Genomic DNA, 15,000 nt, shown 5'->3' on the forward strand with positions numbered 1-15,000 from the left:
GTGATTCAATTATAAATAAATATTTCTACACATAGAAGTAATCATCAACTTAAATTGCCCTCTTTGGGGATTGTAATAGAGCTCCATCTGGATTCACTAACTTAATTCTAAACATTTCACCCCCAAAAAAATCTTTAACATCAATATTTATGGAACATGTCCACAAAAAATCTAGCTGTCAACACTAAATATTACATTGTTGTATTTCTTTTCACAGTTTATGAACTTACATTCATATTTTGTTGAAGTATTATTCAATAAATATATTTATAAAGGATTTTTGAATTGTTGTTATTTTTAGAATATTTAAAAAAAAATCTCACGTACCCATTGGCATACCTTCAAGTACCCCCAGGGGTATGCGTACCCCCATTTGAGAACCACTGCCCTAGCTCATAACATCACAGTAAGTATTTGTATACATTGTTGCTCACTGGAGAAATCAAATTATTATTGTTAATACCTATGACTGATATATTTACTTAATTCAAATTTTGTTCATTTATATTTTGATTTTATTTTATGTTGAAAATAAAAACATCTTAAAAGATTTTTTTTTAAAGAAATCTTTTCTTGCGGCCCAGCCTCACCCAGACTCTGCATCCAGTGGCCCCCAGGTAAATTGAGCTTGAGACCCCTGCTCTAAATGGATACAAGTCTAAAACTAAAACCCCCTGTCTACATTTATACCAAAAACATGAAGCATTTCTGCCATGTCAAAAGATGAAGGATAATATGTCTTGTTAGCGGAGGTCAATAACGGAACAAACCAGACTCATTTCCGAAAAAGGAAACTACATTTACCAGGAACATTCATTCATCCATCTATCTATTTTCTACAGTTTGTCCCTTGTTGGGGGGCTGGAACCTATCCCAGCTGCACTTGAGCATAAGACAAGTCGCCACCTTATCGGAGGGCCAACACAGTTTGACAGACAATCATTCGCACTCACATTCACACAGCAGGGACAATTTTAGTGTTGCCAATCAACCTATCCCCAGTTGCATGTCTTTAGAAGTGGGAGGAAGTTGGAAAACCCACGCTGTGACGGTGAGAACATGCAAACTCCACACAGAACGACTCCAAACCTAGGTCCTTCTCGCTGTGAAGCACGACAGCTAACCACTGCTCCCCTGTGCTGCCCTTACCAAAACACTATATGTAAACTAAAGTAAGCAAGTCAAGCATTAGTCATTTGAAATGTGAACTCAAACCATGGAGGCATTTACTGTATAAAACAATCTTGTCTTTCTGCACCTTCACTTCCTCCAAATGAGCCGTTCGGAATTTGCACACATTTTCCCAAGTGTGATGTCAGAGGATATCGCCATATACAACAAAGATTTACTTGAAGAGCTTTGCGCGAGTTTTCCATTGACGCCGTAATCAATAAGCGCCTTCTTTCTCGTTATTTGTAATTTCAAGGTTCAAGGTTCAAGTTTATTTGTCACATGCAGACTACACAACAGTGAAATGCTTTTTTCCATGCTCTTAAGATATTGCGTAAATTGGGATCCAAACATTAGTTGCAGAATCTAATACACTAAATACAAAAAAATACAAAAAATGTAATATCTCTGATATACATTAATTACAAGACAATTAAGCTGCACAATAAGTCACAGAAGTTATGGTAGAAAGATCAGTACAAGTAGAAGTACAGTAGTCAAATACAGTACCAGTGCAATATAAAATAGTGTAACAGTATATACAGTATAGGAAGGAACAAATCTGAAGGTGTCTACAGTTCTTTGGCAGTTGAGTAGTAACAGTAGCATGAACAAAGTTAATGGAACAGTATGACTTCTTTATCCTCTTGTTTTTACATTATTTTTTACATTATTTACAATCACTGAATGACATTTTTTTTAGTCCGGTAATTACTGTGGTAAGTAAAGTGATCTTTTGCGTGCGCTTTGTGCAATTGTGATAAGTGTTAATCAGCGATGCAGTTGAGCAGTCTGATGGCTTGGGGATAGAAGCTCCTCCTGAGTCTCTCCGTGTTGGCCTTGAGACTCCGGTAGCGCTTGCCTGACTGCAGCAGTGAGAAGAGGCAGTTGCTTGGGTGGCCAGAGTCCCTCACAATCCTCTTGGCTTTGGATCTACACCGCCTGGTGTAATTGTTGCAGGTGGTTGGTGAGCACACCTCCGATGGTGCGCTCGGCTGATCTGGCCACTCTGCAGTCTGTTGCGGTTGTGTGGGGTGCTATTCCCTTACCAGTGGGGGATGTTTCCAGTCATGACACTCTGTTGTGCCTGAGTAGAAGTTTCTGAGGATCTTGTGGTTTAGCTTAAACTTCCTCAGTCTCCTGAGGAAGTACAGACGCTGTTGTGCCTTTTTCACCACTTTGTCTGTGTGTGGCTGATATTTTCACTCAAAGGTATTTGAAGTTGGTCACTCTCTCGACCGGCGTCCCCTCTATGCTAAGGGGACTGTAGTTCCTTGCCTCCCGTCTCCTAAAATCCACTATGATCTTCTTGGTCTCGCTGACATTCAGGGCGAGGTGGTTCTCCTGACACCACAGTGCCAGGTTCTTCACTTCACTCAGGTAGAACGTCTCATCGTTTCTGGAGATCAGGCCCACCACAGCTGTGTCATCAGCAAATTTCACAATAGAGTTGGTGGTGTTTTTAGCCACACAGTCATGTGTGTACAGTGAATAGAGGAGGCACCGGTGTTGAGGATAATGGGTGATGAGGTGCAGTTCCCTGCTCTCACCCCTTGTGGTCTGCCTGTCAGGAAGTCCAGGACCCCCTGACAGAGGATTGAGTTCAAACCCAGGTCCTTGAGCTTGATGACAAGTTTGGATGGGACTATGGTGTTGAATGCTGAACTATAGTCTATGAGCAGCATTCTCCCATAGTTCCCCTGCCTTTTGTCCAGGTGTGTCATGGCAGTATGCAATACGTGTGTTTTGCATCGTCAGTTGACCTCTTTGGGCGGTATCCAAATTGCAGGGGGTCTATAGCGGGGGGAAAGGAGGAGCATATGTGGTCTTTGATTAGCTTCTCAAAGCACTGCATGGCTATGGGGGTGAGGGCTACGGGGCGGGTCTAATTTAAGGGTAAAACTGTTTTATTTCATAATATTTTATTTTATTTTATTGATTCCTTATTGATTTAAGGTTTGTCATTTTCAACCTATGAAAGCATATTCCTTGTTAGACTGGTGGCAAAGTGTTATTACCATTTTGTAGTGAAAATCAAAAATACCAACTAAAATAGCAATAATACATTTATTTAATGTTTTTCATTTTGCCAGTGGGTTCCTAATATTAGAAGAAACAGTTTTTATTTTTTTCCGTTTTGAATTCACATCATAAACATGCTGTAAAACCAGGTAATCCTCCAATGTGACCCTTTTTAAATAGCTAAAAAAAAGCAAAAACAAAAAAACACTTTTTTGTCCGTCAGGATAAAGGTGTTGACGATGTTCCAGACTTCCTAGTGTACTCCCGGCAGGTACGCCCCTACCTGACTAGCAGGGGGCTGGAAACCCGACCAGCCCCCTACCCTGTGACACGCTAGATTAAATGCTTTTTAGGCTACATTTAAATAACTTTCTTGTAGTCTACAAAATATGTATTGGAAGCTTTTTTGGCATACATTTTGCATACATTTTTCTCTATAGTCACTTTTTTAATTCGTTCTTTGAGTCTGTATGCAAGATGTTCAATTGTGGAGGCGTTCCCAAATTTTGATGAAACTAGGCCCCACCCTCTCCAGGAGAGAGGGTGGGGATAGTTTAACCCTAACCATAACCCTAACCCTAATAGATTATATTTTGAAAATGCTCGCTTTTTAAATATATATCTTGAAGATAAACATCGCCAACATTTTTTTTTCAGTTACGGTCGAAAATAAACTTCACAATTTTATATCGATTCACCGATCACAACATTAAGTGCACTTGCACACTCAGAGAGCTACAGTGCTGCATACAAAACTGCTTTAATCAGCATTTTTGTCACTACAGGTTGCAGATTAGTGGTATTATGTGCATGCCAAGATTATATACAAATAATACTTTATTTGACCTTCTCTTGTTTCCTCAAACCTTGTAGTAATGTCAGTGTTGCCTCTTTTTCGGCCGGAGTTCACCGACCAATCCAATTTTGTAGTGTCCCAAATGTGTTGGATAAATAAACAGAAGTGTATATTTCATAGTATTTCTTTTAAAAATAGCAAGCAGGTGGGAGTGCATGAAACAAGAAGGGATATTTGGAATTTCTAGTGGCAGCAGTCTCAGCTGGCCGACTCATCAGAGAAGAGCAGGCTTTTCGACACATCATGTCAAAGAAGGCCCACATATGTACGTCCGTCAATGTGTGACGTCACTGATTCCACGCTGTGAGGAAAATATTCTCAAACCCCATGAACACACGAAAGGCATGTATAACTCCACGTCCAAATGCAATGAAACTCATGATTTGACGCCCTAGCATTGTTTTACATGAGTTGTAACAGTTGTAAATCAGAAAAGACAAAAGTCTTCATTTTACATTTAGTATTTGTGATGTCTCTTCACATTAAAGAACGCACACATTAAGTCACAACACGCGGTTACTCGAAAGCCACTTGGTAGATAACCTATTGCGTTGTTGTCAAAGAAACGTCTAAGGTACCCATTAGGGCTGCGAATCTTTGGGTGTCCCACAATTTGATGCAATATCGATTCTTGGGGTCACGATTTGATAATATATTGATTTTTTTCGATTCAACGAGATTTTCGATTCAAAAACGATATTTATCCGATTCAAAACGATTCTGTATTCATTCAACACATTGGATTTCAGCAGGATCTACCCCAGTCTGCTGACATGCTAGTAGAGTAGTAGATTTAAAAAAAAAAAAAAAGCATTTATAATTGTAAAGGACAATGTTTTATCAACTGATTCCAATAATGTAAATTTGTTTTAACTATTAAGCGAACCAAAAATATGACTTATTTTATCTTTGAGAAAACATTGGACACAGTGTGTTGTCAAGCTTATGAGATGCAATGCAAGTGTAAGCCACTGTGACACTATTGTTCTTTTTTTAAATTTTTATAAATGTTTAATGATAATGTCAATGAGGAATTTTTAATCACTGCTATGCTTAAATTATAACTAATATTGATGCTGTTGTTGATAATATTAATTTTTGTTTCACTACTTTTGGTTTGTTCTGTTTGTGTCTCCTCTCAATTGCTCTGTTTATTGCAGTTCTGAAAGTTGCTGGGTCAGGTTTGGTTTTGGAATTGGATTGCATCGTTATGGTATTGCTGTGTATTGTTTTGTTGGATTGATAAAAATAAAACAAAACAAAAAAAAATCGATTTAAAAAAAATAAATATATAGAAGCGATTCTGAATCGCACAACGTGAGAATCGATTTTTTCTCACACCCCTAGTACCCATATTGAAACCATGAATCAAAGAGTAATTGCGACGCAAATAAATATTTCTCATTTAGCCCTCTGTAATAAAGCCTAATTGTTCACTGCTTGTGCTAAAAAGGACACACACTTTCATTCCGAGTTATTTCATTTAACATTGTGGCTTATTAGTCGTAGATGACTAATCAAATAATTTTGTAGCCCCAATTTACCTTTTGAATGTTTCCTCAGGGTCACTGCAATGATGCTCTGGTCTTCCAGATGGGGCCACACCCACTGTTTAGGTAAACGCTTCTCTATTGCCTGTTCTATTTCTTAGGTGAACGTCAAACCCTTTTTTTTTTTTCATCCTTGCAGAATTTGCAAGGACTACATCGCAAAGAATGTGAATTCGTGTGAAGCTCTCAGACAGCAGCTGCCTCTTCTTCCTACCAAACTGCGGGCGGCGGTGGACAGGAGAGCATTGTTCTACAGGCCTTCAAAGGAAGTCAGTCACACTCACACGCAACTCCTTTAAATATCAACAACAAAGCATTTTTATTAGCATTTATATTCATTTTTGAAATACATTCTTTTTAACGTTTAACGTCAAATGTTGGTTACAATTTTTATGTTATGTTTTAAAAATATATATTGTAAAAACATGTAAGGAATTTTCCTTTCATATTATGGTGCAATTGTAAACAAAACAAAAACTGTTCTTGTCATTATGATTAAATGGCACAAAAAATGTTTTATTCTATCTTTGTATTTGAGAAACACACTCTACACATTTTGTTGTGGGAAGTCACCAGTCGTTCAGTGGACCTAAGGCACAGACGAGTGTTAAGGCCACACAGAAAAGAGTAAAATATCATTTGAATACTGCCAGACCCAAAATTAAATAAGAGACCACCTGTTGTGGGAGTGTGAGAAAAACAGAATTATTTCATCAGAAGTCTTTTTTCTCACTTTCTGGTAAGATATTCTTTTAATAATAGAACGTCCTTGCATCCATTTTCTACTGCACGTCCCTCTTTTCAATGTTTTTGTCCGATTGCTCTTATTAAGACTACATATTATAAATATGTAATGTTCAAGTTCAACTTTTCTTCTCTTTACCACTTTATTCCTGCAATTCCTGCCTGTAATTAATTTTTTTCTCTATAAATATTATTACTACTATTTAACATTGTTTATATTTTGTTACAATTTTTTTTTTTTTTAAATATTATCTTGGATGTTACATTTTTTTAGGAAGCCTACAATTTTTAAATTTGTTTGTTTGATAATGTTTTTTCTCAACACTCAAGGTGCGTTCCATTTGTACTGGAAAATCGGAAATTCAGAGTTCTGAGTCGGATTTCCGACCACCCTGAGGTGGTTCCAGATTTGTAGGTGTGTGTATTCGCCGCTGGCTGGCCCTTTGCAGTGGTCACTTGGAGCGTTTCACGCTTGAATGCGCCATCGCAAATAGCGACAGGACCGCTGTTTTCAGAGTTCAACTGCGTACGTGTTGTTTCGTCACTACTATACACTATACTCATGACGTAGAACACATAACCATGTTCATTCAAAACATACATTTTTTTGTTTTTGACAAGTAGTCGCGCCACAAAGCTCGTTTAGCATCGACGAAACTCCCCTGCAAAAAATCTAGTGTGTAAAAAATTCCTTAAAACTTTTTTAAAGTATAAATTATGCATTTATCTGGGAGTCTGCCGAATGTGTTTTCAATTAATAGATTTGCACATCGATTTTTTTAGACCCGTCACCTTTCTTTTCCTGGTCGCTGTGATATGACTTGCGTCACGAGTGAAGTTGGACCAATCTTGTTTTCCTTCACTTCCTACAATAATTTAATGAATTTGATCAATTAGAAATACACCATAACTGTGAAACCTATGTTTCTGTTTCTTTGTTTAACAAGCTTTGCAACAATGCCAACCTTTTTTAAAATGGGATAAATACTAAGAAATTTGTGAAGTTTTTAAGAAAAAGGTCACACCTACAATCTTGATCCCCGTAAACTAAAATTCCCAACTTTCTTAATATTTATCACAGGATGAATTATATCACTGAAGTCGTCTTCATAAGACCTCTCTGATAATACTGGAATTACTTTTTTAAATTTTACACACCTACCTAAAATGTGGCTGCCCTGGATGTAAGCAATGACCCACGCTTCTATAATATGTTATGAGCATTCCTGATTAGTTTTGGTCGCACTAAATCAGCATTATACAAAGTAGTGATGGATGTGAATGGTATTGCTATTGTAGTGCAAACTACATTTATTTCACGTGGTATATGTTTTACTTCACGAGCAAAAGCGCCTGTTTCCTCTTCATCCAATGTGTTTGAAGGTTGCAGAAAGAGTGCATATTCTACCCATAAGTTGTTCATATTCAGACAAGGCAAGCGCAAAAATAGCTTTTGTGGTACGTGCTATGGGACTAGGTAAAACTTACATACATTTTGCAGATGGTGTATTTTTCCACTTTCTTCTTTTTTCCCCAAATACTGATGCTGCGTGTGTATAAAGACCACAGCCTAATAAATCCACCAAAAATAAGACAAATGGCTGCGTTCACTATTAAATCCTCAGCGAAATTTCAACTCTGTAAGAGCCTTTCCGTTTTACTAATATTTATTTTCCCCCGTTAAAATACCATTTTATTCTTTTCAATGTGGCCCGAATAAAACTCTTGTCAAAAGGTACTTTTTTGTTGACATACACGTACATGCTGGTATCTCACCACTAGGTGGCAGCAGACATCAATGGCTAACAGTTGAGCGGTTTGGTCCAATAAAGACTTTTTGTGGCAGACATTCTTTCCTTCAGTGGGTGGAGAAATGCTCCGTAAGTGGTCAGGAAGGAACCTTTAAATAAACATAGCCAGAAACACATGGCTTCCTTTGCACGTTGGCTGCATTAACCAAAATGTGCTCATGTTGCACTTCTACATAACACAACACTCTTCTCTTCCATAGCAACACCATGCGCCTTGCGGACAATTTTTCCATCAAACTAGGTAGGTTACACATGAAGTGTGTTGTCTCTACATGTTAAAGCTTTCCTGTCGAAAAACACAGTGAAAGGTCAGCTAAAGTCTCTCTCGATGGTGTCCATCAGTTCCTCTTCTGAGCCATCGTACAGCATGACTGGCGTAGCTGAAATGCTGAAGAAAAAGGACACATTAAAAAAAAAAAAAAAAAAAAAAATATATATATATATACGTATATACATACACATACACAGTAGAGGCCAAAAGTTTGGACACACCTTCTCATTCAATGCATTTTCTTTATTTTCATGACTATTTACATTGTACATTGTCACCGTGAAAAAACGTGTGGATTTATGTACATAAAAAAATAATAATAACTGAAAACATATTTTAGCTTCTTCAAAATAGCCCCCCTTTGCTCTGATTACATTTTCGTACACTTTTGCACTTTTGGCATTCTCTCGATGAGCTTCAAGAGGTAGTTACCTGAAATGGTTTTCACTCCACAGGTGTGCTTGAAGCTCATTGAAAAAATGCCAAGAGTGTGCAAAGCAGTAATCAGAGCTATTTTGAAAAATAAAACAACTTTATATATATATATGTATGTATGTATGTATGTATGTATGTATATGTATATATATATATATATATATATATATATATATATATATATATATATATATATATATATATATATATATATATATATATATATATATATATATATATATATATATATATATGTATATGTATGTATGTATGTATGTATGTATGTATATGTGTGTATATATATGTATGTATGTATGTATTATGTATGTATGTATATATATATATATATATATATATATATATATATATATATATATGTATGTATATGTATAGATATATATATATATATATATATATAAACATGTATAGTAAAAAGAATGAATTAGAACAAAAATATATGATTGAAAACAAATATGTACAAAATAAAAAATAATAGAACAAAAAATTTTCATATTCATTGCTTCTTGTTCCTAATTTAATCTGCTATATTTGGGCAGTTTGATCCTCCTGGGTGTTTAACTACATCACTGAACCCAACAATTCATTATTGAACGGAGTGATCGACTTACTTTTGTGATGGTGGAGGATGGTGGAGACCCAGTGCTGGTCTTGTTGTCAAGAAGGCACGAGGAGAAGACTGACAATGGGAAAGAAAACATTATTAGTCTTACAGTTAATGTGACTTGTTATTGTTGTCGTTAATTTCATCAAAAATAGTGGCTTCACAAAGTTTACAATTCATGGTCATTTTGTTGTTGTTCAGTTGCTGATCTCCTGCAGATGACGTATAAACAAAACATGCCTCCTCGTGGCTTTGAGCCGCGTACGACATAACTGCGGAGTAACATAATCATCGTAAAGCGGTATAATGTTCATGCACTTTTTGATTAAATATACTGAAGACACATTTGATTGAAGTACAACAATATATTTTAAAAGTTACAAATTACTTAATACCATGGGTAAATTAGTAGACTTAATTCAAATTTAAACTTATGGGAATGCACATTACCTTAATTTTTTGTTTGAACAAAATATGATATACTCTATTCTATTTGGAGGTAATGGCTCATGTGTAAAGCATTATTATAAAATATTTACATTGGAATGTTTTACTTTTTCCATTCAATAAATCATTTAAATATTTTTTTAAATGTATTTAATTTTGTTTAATTTTTCACTTCTTAACTTTACCTAATAGTAACATACTAAGAAAAAAGTTAAAAATAATAATTCAAAATATCACTTAAAATTATAATGAATACTTAATGTTTTGGTTTAGTAAATACATTTATTCAGCTAATAAGTTATTTTAAAAATAAGTGATATATGATTATATATATATATATATATATATATATATATATATATATATATATATATATATATGTATGTATATATATATATATATATGTATGTATATATATATATATATATGTATGTATATATATATATATATATATATGTATGTATATATATATATATATATACATACACACACACACGTCTTTAGAGCTATTGGCAACACTAAATTGGCCCTAGTGTATGAATGTGAGTGTGAATGTTGTCTGTGTTGGCCCTGTGATGAGGTGGGGACTTGTCCAGGGTGTACGCCGCCTTCCACCCAAGTGCAGCTAGAAAGAGGCTCCAGCACCCCCGCGGCCCCGAAAGGGACAAGCGGTAGAAAATGGACTTAGAATGTTTAATAAGGATATTTGAATTTTTTGTTATTTAACGTTTTATACTTTGGGACGACGTGGCGCCGTTGGGCGAGTGGCCGTGCCAGCAACCTGAGGGTTCCTGGTTCGATCCCCAGCTTCTACCAACATAGTCATGTCCATTGTGTCCTTGAGCAAGACACTTCACCCTTGCTCCTGATGGTTTGTGGTTAGGGCCTTGCATGGCAGCTCCCACCATCAGTGTGTGAATGTGTGTGTGAATGGGTGAATGTGGAAATTGTGTCAAAGCGCTTGAGTACCTTGAAGGTAGAAAAGCGCTATACAAGTATAACCCATTTAGAAAAGCGCTATACAAGTATAACCCATTTACCATTCATACTTAATTGGTAACAGTTTTATTTTCATCATATTGCAACATGCTGTAACATAAAATAGTAAAAATATTCAAGAATATATTTAATAAAGTTACTAAAATGCATGTTGATGTGTTAACAGATTAATTGTACAAACCCCGTTTCCATATGAGTTGGGAAATTGTGTTAGATGTAAATATAAACGGAATACAATGATTTGCAAATCAATTTCAACCCATATTCAGTTGAATAAGCTACAAAGACAACATATTTGATGTTCAAACTGATAAACCTTTTTTTGTTGCAAATAATCATTAACTTTAAAATTTGATGCCGGCAACACGTGACAAAGAAGTTGGGAAAGGTGGCAATAAATACTGATAAAGTTGAGAAATACTCATCAAACACTTATTTGGAACATCCCACAGGTGTGCAGGCTAATTGGGAACAGGTGGGTGCCATGATTGGGTATAAAAGCAGCTTCCATGAAATGCTAAGTAATTCACAAACAAGGATGGGGCGAGGGTCACCACTTTGTAAGCAAATTGTCGACCAGTTTTAGAACAACATTTCTCAACGAGCTATTGCGAGGAATTTAGGGATTTTACCATCTACGGCCCGTAAAATCATCAAACGGTTCAGAGAATTTGGAGAAATCACTGCACGTAAGCGATGATATTACGGACCATTTATCCCTCAGGCGGTACTGCATCAAATTATATTTGGAAACTGTGGACGTGGTGTCCTCCGGAACAAAGAGGAAAATAACCATCCGGATTGTTATAGGCGTAAAGATCAAAAGCCAGCATCTGTGAAGGCATGGGTAACTTACACATCTGTGAAGGCGCCATTAATGCTGAAAGGTCCATACAGGTTTTGGAGCAACATATGTTTTCATCCAAGCAACGTTATCATGGACGCCCCTGCTTATTTATGCAAGACAAGCCAAGCCATGTGTTACAACGGCGTGGTTTTGTAGTAAAAGAGTGCGGGTACTTTCCAGGCCCGTCTGCAGTCCAGACCTGTCTCCCATCGAAAATGTGTTGCGCATTATGAAGCGTAAAATACGACAGCGTAGACCCCGGACTGTTAAACGACTAAAGCTCTAAATAAAACAAGAATGAGAAAGAATTCCACTTTCAAAGCTTCAACAATTAATTTCCTCAGTTCCCAAAACGCTTATTGAGTGTTTTTCAAAGAAATTGTGATGTAACACAGTGGTGAACATGCCCTTTCCCAACTACTTTGGCACGTGCTGCAGCCATGAAATTCTAAGTTAATTATTATTTGCAAAAAAAAATTAAGTTTATGAGTTTGAACATCAAATATCTTGTCTTTGTAGCGCATTCAACTGAATATGGGTTGAAAAGGATTTGCAAATCATTGTATTCTGTTTATATTTACATCTAACACAATTTCCCAACTCATATGGAAACGGGGTTTGTAATTTATATATGTATTTGTATAAGATATATATTAAAACAAATACTTTACATGTGTATTTAACGTATCACATGACATTTTTGCATCATTAAATTATAATTACAAAATGAAATGATGGTTTACCTTTAGTAATGTATAAATGTTTAGTACTATATATACATTTTTCTTAACTGAGTATTGGAATACACATTATTGTACATGTGTAATAACGTGACCTTAGCGATAAAATAAAGCAATATTACTGTATAGTTAACAGTAGTAATGTAGTGTGTTATTGTTTACCATGAATTTATTAACGTCGACCCCGACTTAAACAAGTTCAAAAACTTATAATTATTGGTCAATTGTACGGAATGTGTACTGAACTGTGTAATCTACTAATTAAAGTATCAATTAATCAATCAATCAATCAATGTTGTGATAATTACGTTGTGCGTGGCAGTGAAGGGATCATGGCTCCTCTTGTTGTTGTTTGTTCCCCGGGAGCCATGTGGCCCTTGTGCCCCCTTCAGTCCTGAGGAGGAGGAGGAGGACGACTTCCCCTCCTGACCCTCATCTTCCTCCCGGCTACTGAAATGACAAAGTCCGTACGTTCTCGACCTTTTGGAGCTCTTCTTCACACAAGTCCCCTTCCTTTTCTCCACCACCACCACCTCCTCCTCCTCCTCATAGCCGGCGAGGACGGCGTCCAACTCCACGTCCGCGTCCTCGTCGTCCCCGGAGTGCTCCGAGTCGTGGCCGGTGCTGTGACAGTCCGCCGGTGGAGCCCTGCGGCGGGCGTCGATCCTCAGGAGGTGAAAGGCTCGGGCCGGAGTGTGTTGTTTAGATGACCCGACCTCCGTGGTGGTTTTTGCCGCCTTGTTTGCCTCGCTCAGCCCCGCAGGTGCCACTTTAGTCCCGCGGCTCGTCCCGCTGCCCATTGCGTCTTCCCTACAACATCAAACTAAAAAAAAAACCGTTTAAAGTCTCTCAGTAAAAACGAACCTTGCGTCTTAAGTGTGACTTTGGAGCTCCTGTGGTGGGAGCTCCAAGTAAGTGAAGCAGAATGTAGTTACGTAACACTTGGACCCACAACCACATGCTGGAAAAAAAACAAAAAAAAAAAACTCCTCCTTCTTCTGAAAAGGACAAACATGAATAGTGCTTGATAGTTCCAACTTTCCCCCGAGTACCTGAAGGGGTCAATGACATCATCTTGCTCCCAGCATGATTTATATAGCAAATGCAGTGCTCTGCTAATAAGACTTAGTGAGGTCAACACGGCTCCACTTCTTCATTAAGAGGAACAAAGAACATTCTTTCCTGACAGCTGATGTGGTTTGTCCACTTGCACACACAAAAGACACAGCAGGCACATCTCCATGTGTCCACTGAGCATCAACACATTTGCTGGCTTGCAGTCGTCGGTCTTTCTGTACCCAACAGCAAATGTTTCCATATTAGGAAACCGTTCTGAGAAAACCAGGAACATTTCTGGGTTTGTTTGAACTCGGGGGGAAACTAAGTGTATCCCAAGTGGGTTTTTTTCACCAGGAATGTCCAAAGTACGGCTCGTGGGCCATTTTTGTCACCCACGGCTTGTTTTTACAATATATACACACACATGTGCATATATGTATGTATATAGGTGTGTGTGTATATATCAATCAATCAATCAATCAATGTTTATTTATATAGCCCCAAATCGCAAATGTCTCAAAGGACTGCACTAATCATTACGACTACAACATCCTCGGAAGAACCCACAAAAGGGCAAGGAAAAAAAAAAAAAAAAAAAAAAAAAAAAATATATATATATATATATATATATATATCCATTTTCTACCGCTTGTCCCGTTCGGGGTCGCGGGGGCTATATATATGTATATGTCTGTGTGTGTATATATATATATATATATGTATGTATATATACAGTACATGTAGGGATAGGTTGATTGGCAACACTAAATTGTCCCTAGTGTGTGAATGTGAGTGTGAATGTTGTCTGTCTATCTGTGATGAGTTGGCGACTTGTCCAGGGTGTACGCAACCTTCCGCCCGATTGTAGCTGAGATAGGCGCCAGCGCCCCCCGCGACCCCAAAAGGGAATAAGCGGTAGAAAATGGATGGATATATATACATCCATCCATCCATTTTCTACCGCTTGTCCCGTTCGGGGTCGCGCGGGCTATGTATGTGTGTGTGTGTGTGCGTGTATATATATCTATGTGTTTATATGTATGTATATGTGTATGTATATATATATATATATATATATAATATTTGTGTGTATGTATATATATATAATATTTGTGTGTATGTATATACATGTATAATATATATAATGTCTATATGTACATGTATATCCATCCATCCATTTCCTACCGCTTATTCCCTATCTCTGCTACAATCGGGCAAAAGGTATATATATATATATATATTATATATATATATAGCGAAAGCATTTGCCAAGAATATTTTCATTAATCAAGTTCTATATATATATATATATATATATATATATATATATATGTGTGTGTATATATATTAATATATATATATATGTGTGTATATATATATGAATATGTATATATGTATATATGTATATATATATATATATATATATA

The 15,000-nt window shown here is 36.7% G+C and overlaps 2 protein-coding genes across 2 annotated transcripts in view; one reads left to right on the top strand and one right to left on the bottom strand.

Annotated features, from left to right (window-relative positions):
• LOC133550028 (kelch domain-containing protein 1-like) overlaps positions 1-6,112 on the top strand; it is a 19,034-nt gene extending 12,922 nt beyond the window's left edge. The window contains exons 12-13 of the mRNA XM_061896026.1: positions 5,612-5,664; positions 5,738-6,112. Coding sequence (XP_061752010.1) covers positions 5,612-5,664; positions 5,738-5,897 — 213 coding nt within the window. The 3' untranslated portion in view covers positions 5,898-6,112. The remainder of the gene's footprint in view (positions 1-5,611; positions 5,665-5,737) is intronic.
• Positions 5,890-13,465, bottom strand: LOC133550029 (uncharacterized). Its single transcript, XM_061896027.1, has 3 exons — positions 12,823-13,465; positions 9,489-9,556; positions 5,890-8,541 (listed from the first exon to the last, which is right to left on the bottom strand). The coding sequence occupies exons 1-3, from the start codon at positions 13,312-13,314 to the stop codon at positions 8,463-8,465; spliced, it is 639 nt and encodes a 212-aa protein (XP_061752011.1). The 5' UTR covers positions 13,315-13,465; the 3' UTR covers positions 5,890-8,462.
• Between the last annotated feature and the right edge of the window lie 1,535 nt (positions 13,466-15,000).

Source organism: Nerophis ophidion, linkage group LG03 (genome assembly GCF_033978795.1).
Source record: "Nerophis ophidion isolate RoL-2023_Sa linkage group LG03, RoL_Noph_v1.0, whole genome shotgun sequence".
NCBI lineage: Eukaryota > Metazoa > Chordata > Actinopteri > Syngnathiformes > Syngnathidae > Nerophis > Nerophis ophidion.